At 40.9% G+C, this 23,239-nt stretch overlaps 2 protein-coding genes and 1 pseudogene across 4 annotated transcripts in view; 1 reads left to right on the forward strand and 2 right to left on the reverse strand.

Annotated features, from left to right (window-relative positions):
- Nucleotides 1-6,992, reverse strand: part of Ankfy1 (ankyrin repeat and FYVE domain containing 1) — a 68,921-nt gene extending 61,929 nt beyond the window's left edge. Inside the window, exon 1 of one of the 2 annotated variants that reach the window (XM_052756187.1) lies at nt 6,933-6,992. In XM_052756187.1, coding sequence (XP_052612147.1) covers nt 6,933-6,942 — 10 coding nt within the window. In that variant the 5' untranslated portion in view covers nt 6,943-6,992. Of the gene's footprint in view, nt 1-6,378; nt 6,402-6,932 lie in introns of those variants that run through there. The other variant, XM_052756188.1, reaches the window with a different exon arrangement.
- Nucleotides 6,993-10,463: 3,471 nt separating this feature from the next.
- Ube2g1 (ubiquitin conjugating enzyme E2 G1) overlaps nt 10,464-23,239 on the reverse strand; it is an 84,358-nt gene continuing 71,582 nt past the window's right edge. Inside the window, exons 6-7 of one of the 2 annotated variants that reach the window (XR_008222207.1) lie at nt 15,365-15,457; nt 10,464-13,471 (exon numbers count right to left, since the gene is read on the reverse strand). The gene's annotated coding sequence lies outside the window, so the exon portion shown is untranslated. The remainder of the gene's footprint in view (nt 13,472-15,364; nt 15,458-23,239) is intronic. The other variant, XM_052756202.1, reaches the window with a different exon arrangement.
- Nucleotides 15,464-23,221, forward strand: LOC128121478 (40S ribosomal protein S24-like; annotated as a pseudogene).

Consider the following 23,239-nt stretch of genomic DNA (forward strand, 5'->3'; position numbering starts at 1 on the left):
ATGTAACAAGCCACTTATATATATTTTGATTTCATTTTGTGGGATCTGGAGCAATGACTCATGGTTAAGAGCACTGGCTAGTCTTTTTTTTTTTAAATAATTTATTTACTTTTATTTTATTTGTATTGGTATTTTGCCTGTGTAAGGATTATGTCCTTAATTACATCACCAGCCTAAAAAGCGGGCGTGCCCTCTGTGCATTCTCTCTTTCCACACTCTCTCTCCTTCCATCTGTCCTCCCCCTCTGCACAGTTTCTCTCTCTCTCTCTCTCTCTCTCTCTCTCTCTCTCTCTCTCTCTCTCTCAATAAAGCTCTAGAAAGGTAACCATGGCTTGTGATTTCTTCTCTGTCGGCATGGCGGCAGCCAGAGTGCCGCCGCATAACCAACAGCCTACATGTACATCTGTGTGAGGGTTCAGTTCTTGGAGTTAGAGACAGCTGTTAGAAGCCATGTGGGTGCTGAGGATTGAACCCAAGTCTTCTGAAAGATCAGTCAGTGCTTCTGAGCCATCTCTCCAGCCCACAAATTATTTAATTTTATTTCATGTGCATTGGTGTGAAGATGTCAGATGCCCTGGAACAGGAGTTATAGACAGTTGTGAGCTGCCATGTGGTGCTGGGAATTGAACCCAGGTCCTCTGGGAGGGCAACCGGTGCTCATAACTGCTGAGTCATCTTTCCAGCCCTGCACTAGCCAGTCTTACAGAGAACCCAGGTTCAACTGTAGCACCTACATGATAGCTCACAAATATCTGTAACTGCAATTCCAGGGCATCCAATGCCCTCTTCCAACGTCCTCAGGCACCAGACATGCACATGACACACATATGTACATGAAGGCAAAACACTACAGACGTAAGAATAAAAAAAAATTCTCCCCACTATGATGACAGCTATGAATCATATCAGCCACCAACATGGCAAGATAACCTTAAGGGTGCAGCAGTGGCACAAATACCTTGGCATTAACCAATGGCTCTCTAATTGGATTTAAGACTCACTCAATATTAGGTAAACCATGCCGGGTACTGGAACCTAGTTAACTACTCACTCAGTGCTAGTTAGGGCATGGTTATTGGAGGAGAATCAACAATCATTAAGTTACTAACCCAGCATAATTCCTAAGAATGCATGAACATTTGTCCTTATACCACAGACAAGTGTAGTCTCCACCCCCATCAAGGAAACTGCTTTGCAACAGAGACCACCCCATAAAATCACAACCAATCAAAATGCAGAGTTGTGGAGCCCAGTCCTAATAAATACATCTACAAAACACTCCTGCATCTAAGGCTCAGAGAACATTTTGGAAGAGGGGAGCAGAGAGAATTCTAAGAGCCACAGGATCAGTAAGCTTGCTGTGAGATTGTGTCTCCTAGTAATTATCAGAAGTTACACCCACAAAGTCTCATGAACAGACTGCCCAAATGTGAGCTGAACAAGGATAACACCAATGGATACGCCCAAGTGAACTGAAAAGCCTACAAGGCCTCAACCCTACACAAAGAACTATAGGCAACTGAGGAAAGCTGGGAGAGAGGGTCTTCTCTAAGGAAGAACACACCAATTATCTAGTGCCAAACAGTCAGCCCAGAAAAAACATACGCACAAGTAACACTATACAAACTGAGCATGCTATATTTAGGAATGTGTGTGTGTGTGTACATGCGTGTACACGTGTGTACACATATATGCACACAATATCAACTAATGAAAAAACAATCATGAATTTGGAGACAGAGTAGGAAGGGGTATATGGGAGGCTTTACAAGGAGGAAAGGGTAAATGCTATAATTACAATCTCAAAAAAAAAAAAAAATGTGCTGGGAATGGACCCAAGGCAAGCACTCTGTATCTCCAGCTCAAGAACTACACTTCATTTGCTAAGACTTAAATGTGCTAGAAAAGAAAAGTAGCTGAGGCGGTTTGAGTAAGGATGGCCCCACGGGCTTATATTATCTGAATGCTTAGTCACCGGGAATGGAACTGTTGGAAAGGATTACAAGGATTAGGAAGTGTGGCCTTGTTAAAGACAGTGTGTCGCTGAGGGTGGGCTTGGAGGTTTCAAAAGCCCACACCGGGTACAGGCTCTCTCTCTGTGCAGATCAGGATGTAGCATTCTCAGCTACTACACCAGCACCTGTCTGCATACCACCATGCAGTCCATGGTAATAGACTAAGCCTCTGAAACTGTAAGCAAGCTCCTGACGGGTGATGTTGCTCTGTATGCTGTGAATGTGATATGCTCTGTATGCTCTGATTGGTTGACAAATAAAATGTTGATTGGCCAGTAGCCAGGCAGGAAGTATAGGCAGGATAAGCAGAGAAGGAGAATTCTAGGAGAGGAAGGCGGAGTCAGTAGATGCCAGCCCACTGTCCGGGGAGCACCACGTAAAGCCTCGGAACACGTGGCAACACATAGATTAACAGAAATGGGCTGAGTTTAAGTGTAAGAGCTAGTCAGTGGTAGGCCTGAGCTAATGGCCAAGCAGTTTTAATTAATATAAACTCCTGAGTGATTATTTTATAAGCAGCTTCGGGGTCCGTCGGGCTGGACAGGACTAGAAAAAACTTCAGCTACAAGCCCCAACTAAATGCCTTGGTCATGGTGTCTCTTCACAGCAAGAACAGCCACTAAGACAGCAGTTTAAAGAAGCCAGGTATGGTTTGCATACCTGAAAGGCAAAAGGATCAAGGCATGGGCCACAAAGGGAGGCACTATCTTAAAAACCAAGTACTAGGTGTTGATTAGGGCACTCCTAGAAAACTGATGTTTTTCAGAGTAATGTAGTAGAAACCCACCAGTTTACATGATGTCTTAGTTTGCTTTCTATTGCTGATATAAAAAACAATGTGACCAAAAGCAACTTGGGAAGCAAAGCATTTATTTGGCTTCCATATTCCCCATCACAGTTTATTGAGGAAAGCCAAAGCAGGCCCCTGGAGGGAGAAAGACATGCAGGAACACTACTTACTGGCTTGCTCCCCATGGCTTACTCAGCCTGCTTTCTTATACAATCCAAGACTACTTGCCCAGAGGTAGCACTGCCCACAGTGATCTGGCCCCTCCCAAATCAACTATTAATCAAAAAAATACACAACAGACTTGCCTACGGGTCAGTATGATGGAGGCAATTACTCAATTGAGATTCCCTCTTCCCAGATATGTCTACAGTAAATTTGTATAACATTGACAAAAACAAACCAGCACATGTGACAAGAGACTAAAGACATAACAAGCAAACTGTTTGGGTGCTAAGTATTTCATCCATGTCAAGAGCATACACAATACATGCTCAACCATGGAGTGATACCCTCAGGCACCAAGCAACTTAAGGGATGATCAAAATGCCAGGCCTTCAAGCATAAGCATGATTCTAGGTTGAGTGACAGCACTGAATGAAACAAGCAAAGCTCCTGCTTCACAGGATCTCCATGCAGGAAAACCCTCTAGGTGACAACTGAACAGCTATTGGAAGAAAAGCTCATCAGCCATACAGAGATATGGCTTTGCGGGGACAAAGGCGGAGGTAAAAGCATGTTGGAAACATACAAGAACAGTTCGTATGACAGAGGCACAGTAAGCGAGAAGCCAGAAACAAGTTTCATTGTGAACTAGGACCAGATAGATCTCTTTTGAGACTTCAAGGTTATTTGGAATATACCACAGGAGTTGGAGGGGGAGGGTGTTAAGAACAGGAAAGGTAGGGCTGGAGAGATGGATCAGTGATTAAGAGCACAGGTTGCTCTCCCAGGACCTAGGTTCAATTCCCAAACCCTGTAGAGAGGCTCACAACCATTTTAAGTTCAGTTCAGAGGATCTGATCCCCTCTTTTGGCCTCTTCCCCCCATCAGGCATGCATGTAGTGTACAAAACACACAGGCAAGCAAAACATCCATTCATATAAATTAAAAATATAAAATTTTTTGAAAGGAGAGTTAAGATCTGATTTTGTGTCTAAAATTTTATTACATTTAATCATTTATTTGGAGGGGGACTGTCATATGGTTGTTAGCACTTGAAGTGGGGCTAATGTGACAAGTAAAGAGAGTCACTTCTCACTTTCACTGCATTGGTCACAGATAACAAATTCAGGTAGTCGGGCTTGGTGGCAAGCCTGTAGTCACTGAGCCATTACCCTGGCACTGATTTTTATATTCTTTTTGAGACAATGTCTCATGTAGCCCTGGCTGGCCTTAAACTGCCATATAGCTAAGAAAAGCTTTGAACTGTGTTTCTCCTGCTTCTGCATCCCAAGTGTGGGAGCCACCATGTCTGGCATAAATCAGATTTGTTTTAAAGAGAACGTAAGAAACTGAAAAGAGGCTGTGGGTGAGCAAACTAAAGGAGACAAAAAGTAACAACTGGAAGACCACATGAACACCTTTAAAGTAGCTCATTTGAGTTTGAAGAAAACACAGATCAGAACAGCTGCAAAGGTGTACAAAATGGAAAGAGAAATCGCTTTTAGAGGCTGGGTGTGGTATCACACCCCTCTCATTAATCCCAGAATTCAGGAGACACAAGCAGGCGGATCTCTGTGAGTTCTAAGCCAGCCTGATTTACCCAGCAAGTTCCAGGCTAACCAGGACTTTAGTCTCAAAAAAATTAAAAAATTAAAAAGAAAAAAAATTGCTTTTAGAGTGGACCTGAGTTAAGGATCTGTATTTAGTCAAGTGAACAGCCATAGAAAAAAAGGAAGTTTTCTATATAAGCAGATAAGTTACTGTATGGCAAGTATATATGGTTTCTCAAGATTCTGCTTACTATTCCTGGGAACTAATGAACCACACACAAACCACCACCAAATGATCAACTACTAGGAAAGTCTCCAGAGTATGCTGACAACTGAACTGTGACATCTCACAAAAATCTATTAGTCTGAACAGCAGCCAGTTCTGACAATCCGATTAAAGTTCAAGCAGCAGCAAAAACAAACAGAACAAAAATACAAGCAACGTAAGAAACATCTCACAAAATATCTTTAGATGACTTTGTTTTTCCTTGCATAGGAAATGCCTTCCATTTAATGAGCTAACTGACCCAGAATGCTTTCCTCAAATTTTCCTACCTGAACTTTACAACATCATTTTCAAACAGCCTTAACTGGAACTTAGGAAACTGGAATGTAAATAGGGCAAACTGTGAGGTCAGAGCCTAAGAGTGTCTACCTATCATCCCCCCATCACTTAACCCCTCCAACCAATTTAATCCTGTATGTCTTGTCTGTGGTTAAGGTGTACGGTCCACTGGCTAGATAGATGTTTCTAATCACCTCAAGGCAATCACAAGTAAACTATCAGTGACTGATCTCAGTCCATATGAACTCCCCACAATTGGACCGGGAGCACAAACACAGTAAGTGCTCAATAAAACTACTGAATGAAAAAAGAAAAGAAAAACTACACCCTGAAACTTGGTAATGTATTTCCTCAACATTCAAATTCCCTTCCTAAAAGCACTATACTACTCACAATCTCACAGTGTCTTCCTGAACCTTCCTCCCACACCTCACTGCTGAGAATTCACTGGCTGCCTCCAGTGTACAATATTTCTGTGGTTTACAGATCATCTAGCTCCTTTTTTGTATAGGCTTTTGTATATCCCAGGTCAGCTGTGAATGACCTTAAATTCCTGATCCTTCTGCCTCCAACCTCCAAGTTCTGAATGAACTACAAGCATGTACCACCACACTCAGCCCTTTCAGAAGTCCCTTTGCTTCCTCGTCTTCTTTGGGACAATATTCGCCTGAGGTTCCACCTCCAAGGTGTTTAACGTGGTAGAAAAAGGAAAACTGGATCCAGTTCCCAGCCATAACTCTAGTCTCAATTCACTTAGCTATTAAGGGCAAATAACATACCTAGCAGACCTACTTCGTATTACTACTCTTAAACCTAATCCAAATCAGAGAAACCTACACAAACTGTCATGCTACCCAAATCTCAGAACAAGAAATGATGGGTTCCGCCAAGGCTTAGCAAACAAACAAACCAAAACAGGGAAGGTCTTGATCAAGCACCCTTCAACACTCAATAATGTCCAACAAGAAGTGTTTTTCTCCAACAATGGGGTACACTCGAGAAACACACAGGCCAGGTCCAATATCACTCTATGATCCCTGGCAGGTAACTCACCATCTCTGGCCTTTCTTCCCCACTTGTAAAGTTTTGACAAGCAGAGATCCTACATTACGGGAAGTTGAACGTGAGAAATCAGATACCTTTACCTGCTGTGTTGTAGAGAGTACACTAAAAAAGAGGGTAAGGAACCAAGAGGTAAAGGAACGCAGGTCTGGCTTTAGTACACCTCTCACCAGCAGTGTGGCCTTGGTCAACTCCCTTACTAAGCAAACCCCTCCTCTTGCCCCCATTGCAAACCTCAAGAGACTCTCGGCGCGCCCGCATGCCGGGGCTGTGAAAGAGCCCAGAGACTACAGCGCTGGCCCAAGAAACCCGTTGCCCAGTTGCAGCCCCGATTCCTCCCGACCTCCTGCAAGGAAGAGTCTCAAGCTCTTCCGCAAGCAAGGGATGCACCCCTTCCGGATGCAGGACCTGCCATGACAGCAGTTTCGATTTCCTAAGGAGATGGACACTTCCCTCGCCGTTCCAGCATCGCTGGCACTACAAGGAGCCTCCTGGACAGCCGTGCCGAGCTTCGCTGCTGCGGCTGCTCCTAGCACCTGATCACCACCCCTGGCGTTCTCAGCCCACCTAGGACCCGAGGGGCCAGACCGCGGGAGGGGCGTTACCATAGGAACGGCGCAGAGGAACCCCCGGCCCGGGAAGCCCCGAGACGCTAGACAGGAAGGCTCGCGAGACACGCGGTGCCCCGTGCAACCACACCCGACCAACCCCTCTCGGGGCTTCTGTGCCAGGCCAACGGTGCCCTCACACCTCTGTGCCTTCCCGCGCCGGTCCACAAAAAATCCTACCTTCCGCCATGTCGGGCCCTGCCCTGCCTGCAGCCTCGCGAGATGTGCCTGCGGAACGGAGTCAACAAGTCTCGCGAGACCTGGGTGGAGGCGCGGCAAAGGGAGGAGCCTGAGCACACAAGAGGTGAATGAAAGTGGAGCGGGAAGCTATACCCCCGGGGAAACCGAGCTCCCCCGCCTCTACACACTAGACATTTGGGGGTATTGCCAGGCACTGACTGATCTCCCATATTCCAGGCGGTCGTCAGGGAACAGCGAACGTGAACTACTCTGATGCATGGTTACTTTGTAACCATGAGATGCTGTCAGAAATCTTGAATGACAGCATTGGTCCTGGGCTTTGGGAATTTTATGGCCAAAACCAGACTACAACTCAGGTCATCAATCATGACACGCACTGGCTACTGGAGTAGGGGTTGCGGTAACTGTAAGGCTCTATAATTATTAAAGGCCAACGTCGTGCGAGGAAAACTGTGAGATCCCTGAGGTCAAAGTGGCAAAGCCAAATAACATTAGGAGCTTATTAAAAAACGCCCAGGACAGGGCCATGGAGTAGAAATGAGAAGCAAGGGTAATTAGATACTGGGAGATTAAACACAGGGAAGGAAGATTGTAAAACTTTTGGTGAATGTGAGAATGATTATATGATTTGATAATAGCAAAATAGAGGGGAAATATACCTAGATAACATCCTCTCAACTTTTTTTTTGGCGGTGTGGTGGGGTGGCGAATTAAGACAGGGTCTCTTCACATAACTTTGTCCTGGAACTCACTATGTAGACCAGGCTGGCCTTGAACTAATAAACATCCACCTGCCTCTACCTCCAGGGCTGGGATTAAAGGCGAGCACCACTACACCCAGTTTAAAATTTTTTTTCTTGGCTTGCTGAACTAGCATGTGTAAGTAGAACACATGAGGCCTTCGGTTCAACGAAAAAGTTTAATTCAGGAGAATAAAAATAATGCACCAACAGTTAAGCAAGTGTGCTATAGAGGACAGCCAGATTTTAGGAAGATCTGCCACAACTGAAGCATTTTGGGATGGGTAGTGAAATGGAGTGATGAAGGAATTTGGAATTTAAATCACAAAAACGTAGGGCCGAGGGTTAAAATTTTGAAAGGGGGGCAACCCTGACTGATAAACACCTAGAAAATCGAAGATGGAAGGGCACTGAAATACATTTAAAAAAATTATGTGCTAAAAACTATGTTCCAGGTGTAACAGGAGACTACAGGAGTGAAGAGAACATGGGCAGAGGAATGTTTGGGTAGTGGCACTGCGTAAGCGGCATGTGGGTAAAGAACAACACAGTGCAGTATTTGTCAATTTCAATAGAACTGCCAGAGCTCAAAGCTTCTGTCTGTTGAGGATAGTTCATAGGTGTACCAAATATTGAGCTTGTCAGACCTTCAGGTGGCTAGGTGAGCCAGCCTCAAGCATAAACAGACTCCTTCCTCTACATGGAGTCCCCTAAAAAAACCTCAAGATCCTAACACTAAAATGACTTAAGTGGTTGCAAAGTGCCGTCATAGTGGACATCTCTTTACAGCATATGTTCTCTTTGCCTTACTCTGCAACCCTTGTAAATTAACCTGAGTCTGTTTCATTTTTCACTTTTTCTGACAAAAGTTCTCATGTAGTCCAGACTGGCCAAGAGCTCCTGACCCTCCTGCCTTCCCAAGTGCTAGAATCAGAGGTATCCACATCTGGCTCAAATTAGTTTCTTAAGATACTATTACCTTGAATGATCCTTTTAAGAATTTGACCAGATCCTTCAAGATGCACAAATAACAAAATCTGCTATCAAGGAGTAGCCTGATTAACAGAAACATGGTTTCTAGTGTTGTTAGGAATGAGGTATTGTGAGCATTCAAATGTTGTATTTCTTTTATAGGATTTGTGTGAAGGTGTAGCATCTGTTTGCGAAGACCAGAGCTCAAGGTACTTTATTCATTTGCTCTTCACCTTATTTGTTGAGAGAGGGTCTATGTATCCCTGAATGTCCTTGAACTCTCACTGTAGACCAGGCTAGCCTCAAACTGGAGGCCTTTGCCTCCAGAATACTGGGATTAAAGGTGTACCTCAACACACTCAGCTCACATGTTTTAAGTCTTTCACTGACTTATTTGACTGGACTGACAGACCAAGGAGAGACCTCCTGACTCCACCTCCCTGGCACTGGAATTTTAGGGACTGCTGTGCTGGAGATCTGAACTCTGGTCCTAATGCTTGCATGGTAAACACTTTACCAAACTGAGCCATCTCCCCAACTCTGTGTGTTTGTGATGCTAGAAATTAAACCCAGGGCTTTGGACATTAAGCAAGTCCTTTGACACTGGATAACACCCTCAGCCCTACAATTATTTTTATTATATACTACTTCAGAAAGAGTCATTTTTCTTGCCTAGGACTTTCTGTGCAACATGTGCCTGGCTGTTGAAAGCTGTTTGATTCATATGTGAACAGGATTCAAAAGTCTGTGATCATATCACTAAAGGTCAGTGTAGAGGTACTAATTCATCAAGCCAAAAAGTCTAATCCTACCTTGGCAGCCAGACTGCACACCTGAAATCAAACACCCAAAAATACCATAGGCAGAAAGTAATTTTCTCTGCAAACTAAATTCTGTTGAGTTCTACAGGCTTCCAGAAAATGTAAATTGGGTAAGGTAGTTACTCCTGTATCTTCTTGAGGGCAAGGGAGAAAAAATTCCTTGGAAGCCTAGTGCCTAGCACACAGATCATACTAATGAACCTGTTCATTTGCATTTGAAGCAACATGCAAATAGAACTTTCTTTTTACCTAGTGATGAATAACTGTAAAATTGAGTTCACAGGTGTGCAACATCTAAACCCTTCTATAGCAATTTCAGTCCAATACTTTTATCAGGGTTAGAATTTTCTTCTTGTTTCTAATTCAGCTCTATGGTATCTGGCTCCACATTTTTCAGTTTGTAAAGAAGAGGCCAAACAGCCACTAGGAACTTATGAGCATCATCATCAATAAATACATCAAGTCAGTTATCAGTTCTAACACTAAATGCATATAAACTGAGGGCTCAAGACAAGAAGCTAGATACTGTTATCTTTAAGAGAAAGAAAAGTGTTCAGTCTTATCTCTTTTGCCACTAAGTCACATCGAGTAGGGATGACAATCTGCTTAGAGGACAGGTGGTCTCATCCAGTTCACTTTTCAGTTTAGGTTCCTCTAGATTAGCTGATCTCTAAGGTAGAGCCAGTCTAGTTTAAACAAGACAGATCCCAAATAATGTTCTGCCATATGTTCACTTTAAGCTTCTAAGTCACCATGAACAGAAACTCTGATGAAATAATGTTTGGCCATATATTGGAAATTTAAAGAGCATTTTACCAGACTGGAAGTTAACTCCTGCTTTCAAATTTCTTCTTTAAATAAAGCTTGTGAAATCCATCAAGGTTTCTGTGTGTATCATTTGGTATGATATGCTGTTTATATAGAAAGCATCCCATAACTTGCTTGAGACCTGCACCTAAAACCAAAATAGCTCATAATACAGCCTCTAAGTCATCATTTATTGATTTATAGAGCACCCATCACATGATTAAGGTGCTTTACAATACAGTAAACATCACAACAAAACTCACATAGTTAAATACAGTCAACAAATTACAGAACTAAAAAAAAAAAAAAAACTGGAATGAAGCAAAACATTATGTCAAACTTCAAAAATGTTGAGAAGTGGCAGTACAAAAAGAAGGTAATTCCACCAACTAGAGACCAGACAAAGATACACAGGCACCAAGACCCAAGGTGGGCAGGTTTGTAGAGAGTGAATGAGCATATAAATAAAACTTCACAACTGGGAACAAAGGCCATTAAATGATACTATGACACCCAGGTATCACAAAACTAATAAAAAAAAAAACCCAAATGTTTGAGCATTACCTTCTATTGACAAAGAAATCACTGTGTGGATTTTAAACACATAAGGCCATAAAGCCACCAATATCATCCCATTACAAACACAGAGTGAAATTCGCAAGCCTCTACAAGAACTTTGAATAAATTAGGTGACAGCCAACAGTTCTATAATCTAAAGGACTTTATAGGTGTAGCTGATGGCTGACATAGGTGGCAGGGGTTTGGGGTATAATGATGGGACTTTCTCTAAAACAGAATTGCCTCAGACTAATGATGATGCATTAGTGGGACAAAAGCCACCTGAGTGTGAGTTTTAAATCAAATGTAGAGGCATTTAAATCCACATTGTCAGATGAACACTAGGAAAGGCACAGATGACATCTCTGATAGGAAAGTAAGCCATAACATTTAGGCTTCTGTTTCATGTGTAGAACATGGTCAGGGCACCATAAGGGGAAAGACCTTCAGGAGAAAGGCAGTCACTCTTAGCTCTCCAGTAGTCCTTGATCTAGCACAAAGAACCACACGGTTATCCCAAGGTAAATACAATACCGTGGCACGTATAAATTCAGAAATAGCTGTCCCTGAGTTACTAGGGCATTTACTACTTGCGGAGCAGTCAAACCCTGGATTTTAATTCAACAGAGGGCTAGAATCACAGCAATAGAAGAGCAAAAAATCCCACATTGCCAAAGCAACCACTGTGAGGACAATTTCTGAATGGAGAGTGAAGAAGACTGCATTCCCAGGCCCTTGTAGAAGGACAGTAGCACTGTAGGGTAACTTCTAGTCGGGGGAGAAGGGATGTCTAAAAGTTCTTAAAGAGAATTGGGCTCCAATGAAATCAAATCAAGGTGTTCACAGCTGCTACACATTTATGGATTTTAATAATGTTTATGAGATTTTACAATGCTCCCAAGAAAACAGATTTAAAAACGGTGCTGTATCATAACTACATCCTCATCCATTTCTCCTCTACTTAAAAAAGACATAAGAGGTTGGAAGGTCTGACTTTGACAGGAAACCTTTCATTCCCTCTTCTGCCAAAAGATTTATCCAAACCCCATGGGGCAGAGCCCCACCTATTCTCACAATCAAACACCACCAAGTAATAGGTACTGTCTTATGCTCTAGATCTTATATGCCAAACACTACTTCCCATTCTCAGCTAAAACCAGACAGGAGCTTAGGCCTGTCTTTTAACAATGAACGTACTACTTTTACCCATCACTGAAGTTGCTTTAGAAAACTGTCTAGGAAACATATTTATGCTCAAACAAAAATCAAATCTAACTGCACTATGTCAGTGACAAAATATGTATGTCAGTTAGCAAAAAACTTACCCCCTGTAATGCTTTTAGACTCAGATAAAGAATCTAGACAGAACCCAATACGTATACTGCCATGGCCATGAGATTTTCAAGTATTAAGTTTGTTTGCATAAGGAATCAACCTGAGATTTTTCTAAACTGCACTTCTCTGGTATTCAGTACTATAACCTTCATTTAATACAATAAAAGCCAACAACTTGACAATTATTGGAAAAAATTATATTTTGGAAGAACTCACTACATAAGGTGACAAAATTCCAAAATCAAATTACATGAAAATATACATCGCAATTTCTTTGTACAATAGGTGAGGGAAATCTGCAGTAAAGAAACAAAGAAATATGAAAGACGAAGGAGAAGGGCAGAGGACAAATAGCATTTTTAATAGCAATCCCAGATGTAGAAAGCCTGTAGCTGTGCATGCTTTATTCATCCAACCTTAATATTAGGCAACTCGAGGGCAAAAATAAAACCAAATCTGGATTTTTGTACTGCTTGGAATAAATTTCACTAAGTTGAACTTAGAACAGACTTTACATTTTTTTTTCTTTTTTCTTTTAAAGTTCTCAGGAGATTATGACTAGAATCAAGAGCTCTCAACAGCCAGAAAATGTTATTGCTACATCCAATCCAAGAGATGGGTGAATCCCAGTACAAAAGGACAAAGCACCTAGTGATGACCCCACCTCTGAAGTCATCATGGAAAATCAAGTAATTTACTAGTATTTCAGTATTTTAACTAAGTGATTTGAGAACTTTCTGGCAGATAGAAGAGATAAAAGGAAAGGGGAGTGTGTCAAAACAAAGAAAATACAAAAGATTAGTAAATGGAAAGAGTGTAATGAAGACTTAATGGTTTAAAGGAAATTATATGGAAACTTTTAATCCTTATTGGTTTTCACCTGACATGCTTTAAGGAATCTTTTTGAACTGATAAACGATGAATAGGAAAAGAAAACCTGCTAAAGTCTTTTAGAATTTACACGATTCTTATTCTACTACAAGAAAGCATTATTTGGTACAAGGTGTGTTTGTGGATGTACATGAACAGTATATATATTATCCGGATCATGTTGTGCTATGTACAGGTCTTTACAATTCTTCCTGAAGGTTAAAACAGTTCATTAGAATTCAAAATGCGTAATCATCTGTAAGTTGGCACTTGTTAGGCTCTTGTCAGCATTAATGACTGGCATGTTTTATTGCAGCCCAGTTCCAGCCAGAGTTTGCCAACTTGTTACAACAGAAGTCCAGCAATAGGTGGGTAGAGTGCAGGAAAAACAGTGCCATGTTTCTCAATTGGAGACCTACAACAAAAACAAACAGCATTATGTAATAAATTTATAAACTACAAATAAATAATTGAATAGAACTATTACTTATATTCATAATTTCATTTTGAAGCTCACTCATGTGCTTGTTTATCATATAGTGGCTACTAACCACACATAGTTATACTTCAACATTTAAATTATGAAACTAAAAGAAATTAAAGGGCTAGGAAGTCAATACCCACCTCTAATCCCAGCACTCTGGAAGCTGAGATCCCCAAAACCATGAATTTAAGGCCAGGAAGGGCTACACAGCAAAACCTTGTCTTTAAAAAGATAAATTTTATGGGCTGGAGTAATAGCTCAGCACTTAAGAACATTTGTTACTCTTCCAGAGAATCTGACTCCCAGCACTCACATGGTAGCTCACAACCATTTATTTCAGGGAAACTGACACCTTCTAACACACTTATAAACACACAGGCAAAACCCTCATATGTAGATAAAATATCTGAAGAAATTTTTAAAAATAAATCTTTAAAAGTTTAGGTCAACTTGGGTTCCTTTGCCATGCTAGCCTCATGTGGCTAGTGGCAGCCACACTGAGCAATGAACATTATTAATTAGTCAGCCATACTTTACAGCAGTACTTCTTTTTTTCAATACTCCAAATGTTTTTCAAACTCCATCACATCCACAAATCACAACTAGATTATTAGTAAAGTAATTTGGGGTTGGGGAGATGATTAAGCAGTAAAACAGCTCAACTTGTTCTTACAGAGGACCCGAGTTAGGCTCCCAGCACCCAACTTGAGTGGCTTGTTATTCCAGACCCATGGGATATAAAATGTTGGGCCTTTGTGGGCACCTGCACTTGTGTACACACAACACATGCACACATGCACGCACACAAAATTTAGAAGTAATAAGTAAAGTGATTTGGAAATTCAGAAATACCCATGTGTAGAAAAACAATTTAAGGGGCTTGGAGAGATGGCTCAGAGGTTGAAAGCACTGACTGCCTTCCCAGGTGGACCCAGGTTCAATTCCCAGCACCCACATAGCAGCTCACAGCTGTCTATAAACTCCAGTTCCAGGAGACCTCACACTATCACCCAGACATACATGCAGGCAAAACACCAATGCACATAAAATAAAAATAAATAAAAAAGAAGGAAAACAATTTAAGATTACTATACTTTTTAACTTGCTTGATTTTAGCCAACTTTTTGCATTCATTTCAAAGCCATTTTTCCCATGGAAGCTCCCACAAATGATAGCCTCAAATCCAACACCATGTAAATCAAGAATGTAGGGGTTAGAGAAATGACTAGGCAGGTAAGAGCACTGACTATTCTACCAGAGGACCTGGTTCAGTTCCCAGCACCCACATGGAGACTAACAACTGTCTGTACTCCAGTTCCAGGGGTAACTGATGTCCTCTTCTGGCCTCCACAGGCACTGCACAAATATGGTGCACAGACATTCATACCAGCAAAATAAAATATTCAAACACAAAAATAAAAATAAATGTAAAAAAAATTTTTTGAAGGAACACATTAAAAAAATAAAAACTACCATCTTATCAAATGCTCATGATGTGCCAAGAAGTGTTAAGTGTTTTGCAAACCTGGATAAATAAAATCATCACATGATGTTTCCCCACTTTGCAGAGAGAAGTGATACGATCACACAGCTAACAATGATAGTTTCTAGTCAGAAAAACACAAGGTTCAGGTTTTTTTAATTCTGTTTATGAGTGGCCACTTGTAGAGCCTCTATTCTATGCTTTGAGGGTAGGACAGGGACAGAACACAGAGAGCTCCCATTACCACTCCATGTTTAGACCGTGTCTTAGCTGCTTTTCTATTGCTATAAGACACCATGACCAAGGCAACTTATAGATGAAAGAGTTTATTTGTGGCTTACAGTTTCAGAGGGTGAGTCCATGACCATCATTGCAGGGAGCATGGCAGCAGGCAGGCAGGCATGGCGCTGAGGCAGTAGCTGAGAGCTTACATCCTGATCCATAAGTAGGAGGTAGAGAGAGAGAGCTAACTGGGGATGCTTGGGCTTGTGAAAACTCAAAACCCTCCCCCAGTGACATACCTCCTCCAACAAGGCCACAACTCCTAATCATTCCCAAACAGTTCCATCAACTGGGGACCAAGCATTCAATCCTCTTGGGTAGGAGGGGTCATTCTCATTTAAACAAACACAACAAATGTTCCCAGAAACCCACATCTAATGCCAAGCACAATTTTGGGTAAATGCAAGCAGAAGAACTCTAGGGATTCAAGTAATAAAATTTAAATAGAAAAGCCAACTCACACAAGACATGAAGTTTAGTCAATCTTATAAAGCCAAGAGTAAAATTTATCTTACAATCACCCCATAATTCAACCACATCAAAAGCTCTACTGAGCCAGGCGATGGTGGCCCAGCCTACCCCTTTAATCCCAGCACTTGGGAGGCAAGGCTACACAGGGAACCTCCCCCCCGCAAAAAGCCTGCAAAAGCTCTACTGGAGGAAGAACAGTGTGAGACAAATCTGTAGTCTTACATGTGCCTGATTCACAATTTAAGAGTTCCCAGGAATGAGTCTAAAACATACACCTACTGCTAAATTTCTTGGCAATATAGTTGTACTACTCAGTTGTCTACCCTACCCTTACAAAGAATGAGATTCACCAGACAGGACAACATTATCTTCCTCAGAGTCACAGTCTACTATTTGTAACAGATACATATATGTGCAAATATATCTCTTAATAGAAAATATACTAAAGCCAGGCAGTGGTAGCACAAGCCTTTAATCCCAGCACTCGGGAGGCAGAGGCAGGCGGATCTCTGTAAATTCAGGCCAGCCTGGTCTACAGAGTGAGTTCCAGGTTAGCCAGGGCTGTTTCACCAAGAAACCTTGTCTTGAAAACCAAAAAGAAAAAAGAAAATATACTAAAAAGACATATACTAAAACTCAAAGACAATGTTACACATCAGAAGTGTAGCTTTGAGGTAATGTCACTGAATGTTTCTCCAAAATTAACATTTGGCTAACAAATCTCAGTTCTGAAAGAGAAATAGGTACAGAGTGGGACATTTCATAATCATTCCCCTATGATATAAACAATGAGAAATTTCAGCATCAAGAAATAGTGTTTGGAGACTGTTTCCAAAAAAAGTTTCGTAAGATAAAATAAAAAGATGTGTGACTGCCAAGTCACTGAACACCTAGAATCAGGCAACTTGGCCTTTTAGTATCAAAGACACAGTCCATCAAAAGCATTAAGTTGTTCAGTGAATTAGGATAACCTAGTCAAATCCCTTTCAGTCAAATTATGTCCAAAGAATAGTTTTACTCCAAAGTCTTTTAATTTTTTTTCTAGAAAAGATAAACGTGAAAACTTTATTTTATTACCCATATCAAATAATGGTGTTGACCTGAAAGCCATGTAATCATGTCCTACTAATAACTTCTAGTGTCGTTGTTAAATAGTCCATACTTTCAAAAAAGTACATATGTATCAAATGCACTAGTTGTTTACCTCAAACAGCCACTTCCTTATTCCTGCGTCTGTGTGTGAGAGAGGAGGAAGTAAGGGTTTACAGGTTCACACACACACATGTGCATGCATGTAAAAACCATAAGTTGACATTGAGTGTCTTCCTGAGTCATTCTCCAGCTTTTATTGTGTGTATATACATGGAGGAAATGTGTGCATGTAGAGTCAGGGAAGTAGGAACTTGTAAAGTAGGTTCTCTCCTTAAAGCATGCTGGTTATGGGAACTGAACTCTGGTAGTCAGGCTTAGCAGCAAGTTCCTTAACCCCTCGTGGTATCAGCTTCACCACCATATTTTTTTGATACAGGATCTCTCACTGAACCTGGAGCTCATCAATTTCACTAGGTAGGCTGGCCAATGACCTCTAGTATGATCTGCTTTTACCCATCTCCTCAGCAATGGAATTACAGGTGGATGAGTGCTGCCATGCTTGGGTGCTAGGGATCAGAACTCAGGCGTTTATGCTCGAACATAGCTAACCTATCTCCCGTTTCCTATTCTTATTTCTTAATGTACAAATCTGGAGATGTTTATCTTCAAGAGATAATATAGGTAGCATCTCACTCAGAGGAACTGTTCCACTAAATTTTACCACTTATGTAAAAACAATTGGAGGAATAACTACTACACCCTCCTCTTTGGAGGGGGGAGGTCAAGACAGGGTTTCTCTGTTGTAGCCCTGGCTGTCCTAGAACTAGATTTGTAGACCACAGTCTCCTCAAACTCAGAGATCCACATCTACCTCCCAAGTGCTGAGATTAAAGGCTTGTACCACCACCACATGGCTCAACCTTGATATTATTCTTTACTTCATTTTGATAGATTTTCTATATTTATACTAGATTTTGAAATTTAGGGAAGATACTTTTAGTTATTAGAAAAATAAGTTAGTCCTATGACATGCTGGGTAGAGTTTTCACTTTCCTCTTTACTTTATTAGAACCTAGGTGATCAGAGAGGCTCGATAGTTCAGCACTTTTTTTTTAAAGTTTAAATTATATTTTATTTATTCTGTGTGCCATGGTATATAGGTGAAAGTCAAAGGACAACTTGTTGGAGTCAGTTCTCTCCTTCTACCATGTGAGTCCTGGAGACTAAACTCAGATCATTGGACTTTGGACAGGCACTTTTAGCCACAGAACCAACTCAATAAGCCCATTCAGGACTCTTGATCTTAAGCAAATATAGAATTAAATCTTTGAATGATCTAAATATGAAACTGATCAAATATCCTTAGGATAACTATTTTGAAATACATTCTTAAATAGGAAACAGACTATGACTGCTTGGGAGAGACAGAGGCAGACAGACACAGACACAGATATATACACACACATATTTGTAAAAAATGGCTCTCAAGATTAACAAAATTTCCAACTAGGCAAGCTTTTCTTTTTTTTTTTTTTTTTTTTTTTTTTTTGTTTTTGTTTTTTTTTTTGTTTTTGGAGACAAGAGTTTCTCTGTGTATCTCTGGCTGTCTCTTTGTAGACTAGACTGACCTCAAACTCACAGAGATCTGCCTGGGTCACCTGGCCCCTAACTTTTTTTAATGATTTCTTTTTACTTACATGTCTATGTGTGTACACAGGTGACACTGGAGACCAGAAAGTGTCAGATACCACGGAGTTAGAACCACAGGCAATTATGTGCTGCCTGGTGTGGATAGAGTTAGAACTCACATTCTCTGGTTGGGCAGTATGTGCTCTTGCTGTGCCTGAGTCTCACAAAGCTTCCTAGCTGCAGATCATGGGGCTTAAATTTGCTTATGCGGGGTTTACAAGGAAGTGCTCTCAAAGATCAAAGTGAGTCAGGTGTGGGAGTTTGATCCAAGGCAGATCTCTGTGAGTTCCAGGCCAGCCTATGCTATGTAGTCTCTGTCTTTAAAAAAAAAAAAAGGGGGGGGGGGGAGCCAGGCGGTGGTGGCACACGCCTTTAATCCCAGCACTCGGGAGGCAGAGGCAGGCGGATCTCTGTGAGTTCAAGGACAGCCTGGTCTACAAATCGAGTTCCAGGAAAGGCGCAAAACTACACAGAGAAACCCTGTCTCGAAAAACCAAAAGGGGGGGGGGGGACGACAAAAAACAACAACAACAAAAAAAAAACTAAGGTGAGCCAGTTTAGGAAGAAAAAAAATATTGAGGTGTTGGAGGGGCTTGTTGAATCAAAGGCAGACTACACATTTTGATGGCCCTTCAGAAAACTCCAAAACTGCAATCCCTAGAGAGGAATTCAGCTATGTTTTATCTGTAGGCAACATTTCCACCAGCTTGGGTGTACTGTTTCCTATGGGCATATCTACCACACTTAGTCCTGAATCTACTCGTATCCTTTTCCTGCTCTCGCTGATGAACCACCTGCCATATTATGAGCCAATTTCTGGTGACCATCATGTAATAAGAATCAAAGAAGGAGATTAGAGAGACAGCATAGCAGTTAAGATCCCTTAGCGGTTTTTCCTTCTTTGCAGCTCGGGCACTATAGCCATCATGAATGACACAGTAACGATCCGGACCAGGAAGTTCATGACTAACCGTCCATCTGCTTCAGAGGAAACAGATGGTCACTGATGTCCTTCACCCTGGAAAGGCAACAGTACCAAAGACTGAAATTTGGGAGAAGCTGGCCAAAATGTACAAAACCACACCCACTTTGGTGGTGGCAAAACAACTAACATTAGCATGATATGATCTATGAGTCTCTAGATTATGCAAAGAAGAATGAGCCCAAACATAGACTTGCAAGACATGGTCTTTATGAGAAGACCTCTAGGGAACAGTGAAAGGAACCAAAGAACAGAATGAAGAAGGTCAGGGGGACTGCAAAGGCCAACGTTGGTGAGGGCAAAAAGCCAAAGGAGTAGCTTGATCTGCTGTGATGTGCAGACAATTTCAGAGAGAACAAATAAACTAAATAAAAGCTTTTATGTGTTGTTGTCGTCGTCGTCGTCCCGTCCCCCCCACCACCACCCCCCAAAAAAAATCCCTTAGTGGACTTTCCAGAGAATCCCTGTTCAATTGCCCACACAATAATTCACAACTGTCTGTAAACTCTGATCCCAGGAGAACTGGAAACCCTGTTCTTGCCTTCTTGGGCACTACAGGCAAAATACACATAAATATAATTTTTGATTAAAAATTAAATTTTAAAAATATATTTAATAAAGAGCCAAAGAAGAACTCTAGTCAACACCTAAATATATCCTGCAGACAACTACCAAAGTGAGCATTGATATACAAATGACCCCACTTGGGCCTTAAGGTCCTTGACTGCACACCTATCCTTCAGCTATGTGAGGGACCTAAAGTCAGGAGTTAACTAAGCCTACATATAAGGGATTGAGTGGCCCTCAGAAGTATGAGATAACAAATGTTGTTTGAGATTACTAAATTTGGAACAATTACTAAGCAATAAAGAATTACCCTTCATGCAAAAACAAAAGAAACTATCATTTCTAGAGGCATACAAAGTTGTTGATCTATAAAAAACAGATTTACTTTTCTTTCCTCTCCCTTCTTAGGATCCCAATCTCAATCAAAAGATAAGACTTACAAAAGACAGGGCAGAGACCAAACAAAAAGTAAATAAAGTCTAGGTCAAGTAAATGAAATGTTTCAGAAAACATCACAAATTTCGAAGACTTTTTAAGTATTTTTTTTTAGTATTTTAAAAATTTTGGTATTAAAATTTTTTTTTAATTGTAAGTATTTTTTAAGCTTTATGTTCATAAAAAAGGGGGAGGGGGCACCTTAGAAGTGTGCTAACTTCTAACTCCAAAAATTCTTATAAAATTTGGGTTAGGGGTATGTGACTCAAGTGTTAGAATGCACAAGACCTGGGGTTTCATTTGCAGAACCACAAAAATATACATGAGCCAGCTGTGTTAGCACATGGCTTTAATCCCAGCACTCAAGTGGCAGAAGCAGGAGGATCTCTGAGTCCAATGCTAGCCTGATCAACAGTGAGCTCCACACCAGCCAGGACTACAAAGCAAGATCCTGTCTCAAAAAACAAACAAAACAAATAAATACACATATACATATATATGAATGAATATACTATAGTATCTTAAAATTGCTGGTATGTACAGGAATATACATGAATTATGATTTGTTGAATATTACAATGCCAACAAGATTGTTCAATGATTAAAGGGGCTTGCCAGCAAGCCCAACAACCACAGTTCAATCCCTGGGATCTGTGGTGTAAAGAACGAGTTCCCATGAAGTTGTCCTCTGACCTCCACCTTTGTGCCATGGCATATACACCTGTCCATGCATTAGAATTTGCATATACAAGCACACAAACACACAAATAAATATATAAAAACTGTTTTAATGTTCCGTTCATTACCTTTTTTTGTGTTTTTCACACAGGAGCTTTAACTATGTAGCCCATGCTGGCCAGGAACCAAAAATACTCCAGCCTTAGTATATCAAGGACCGGGGTTACAGACATCTATCACCACATCCAGCACACATTTCATAGTTTTAAACACCTCAACATTTAATTCAAACAAAAAAATGTGATCAACTCATCTACTAATGTCCTTTTTTATGCCAGATGGAATCAATCCTTCATCTTTGACTCCTTACTAGATATAAGATACTTGTGAGATGTTTACAGAAACTGTACTCCACTGGCCCTATTAAGATATAAAGGACCAACTAAAGAAAAAAAGAAAGCTACTCAATGGTATTTGCAATAATATGAAATAAGGTTTTTCTTCTGATGTTTTTGAAATAGTGTCTCATGTATTCCCTGCTGGTCTTGAATCTGCTACACAGCCATGGTGACCTTCAACTTCTGGTCCTCTTGTTTTCCACTTCTCCAGTGTGTCACACCTGGTTTTATATGGGGCTGGGGATCTGTGATAGTTTTTGTTAACTTGTCATAAACTAGAATAGTTCTCAACCTGTAGATGGTGACCCTTTCACAGGGATCGCCTACCATCAGAAACCAGAGATATTTACATTATGATTCATAACAGTAGCAAAATTATACTTATGAAGTAGCAATGAAAATAGTTTTATGGTTAGAGGTCAACACAATATAAGGAATTGTATTAAAGGATCACAGCGTTAGGAAGGTTGAGAACCACTGAATTAGAGTCACCTGGGAAGATGGAACATCAATTAAAGAATTGTCTTCATCAGATTGACCTGTGAGCCTGTCTGTGGGGCACTTCTTGATTAATAACTGATGAGGGAGGGCCCAGCCCAATGTGGATGGCATGTGGTCCTGGGTTAAGAAAACAGGCTGAGCCAATTATGATATAAGTAAGCCAGAAATGGCATTCCTAATTGTTTCTGCTTTCAGTTCTTGCCTCCAGATTCCTGTCCCGGCTTCCTTCTACAATGGATTATAACCCATAATCTGAAATAAACCCTTTCAAATTGTCCTGGTGTTTTTGTTGTTCTTTATTGTCAACAGAAGCTAGAGTTATTTGGTAAGTGAAACCTCAATTGGGAAAACTCCTCCATTAGATTGCATGTAGGCAAGTTTATAGGGCATTTGATTAATGATGAGTTGGGCAGGGAGTTGGTACCACCCCTGGACATATGGCCTCAAGCTGTATAAGTAAGAAAGCAGGCTGAGCAAGCCATAAGGGCTAGTCAGTGAAACATTTCTCCATGACCTGTGCTTCAATTCCTGCTTCCAAGTCCCTACCACTGAATTCCTGACCTGACTTTCCTCAGTGATGGATTGTGACCTTGAGTTGTGAGAATGAATGAAGCCCTTTCCATCCAAAGTTGTTTTTGGTCATGGTGCTTTCTCAAAGCAATAGAAACCCTAATTAAGACACTCACCAAGTTGATATTTTATCACAGCAACAAAAAGCTAACTAGAACAGGAGTGAACCCAGGATTTCATGAAAACTAGGCAAGAACTCTAACAACTGGGCTCATTCCTAGCTCTAGGATCTTGCTTTCTTTCTAATACAAAAAAAAAAAAAAGTTAGCCTTTACCATATATAATATTCAGTATACGAGGATACAAGACACTTTAGTGCCTAGCAGTAGATAAGAAGATAAGGGCAGGGTGAAATGCAAGAAATCAAACTGACATCTTCATTACTAGAAATTCTACTACCAATAGGGGCTAGAGTTTTAGTTCAGTAATGGGGTACCCTCCCCAAAGGGAAGTGCAAGGTACTGGATTTCAGTGCCAGCACAATTTAAAAAAAAAAAATTATCTTTAATTACTACTAGTGAAAATAAGGTAGACTAATACCATAAAACTAT

Source organism: Peromyscus californicus, unplaced genomic scaffold (assembly GCF_007827085.1).
Source record: "Peromyscus californicus insignis strain IS unplaced genomic scaffold, ASM782708v3 Scaffold_3__1_contigs__length_106647218, whole genome shotgun sequence".
Classification (NCBI taxonomy): domain Eukaryota; kingdom Metazoa; phylum Chordata; class Mammalia; order Rodentia; family Cricetidae; genus Peromyscus; species Peromyscus californicus.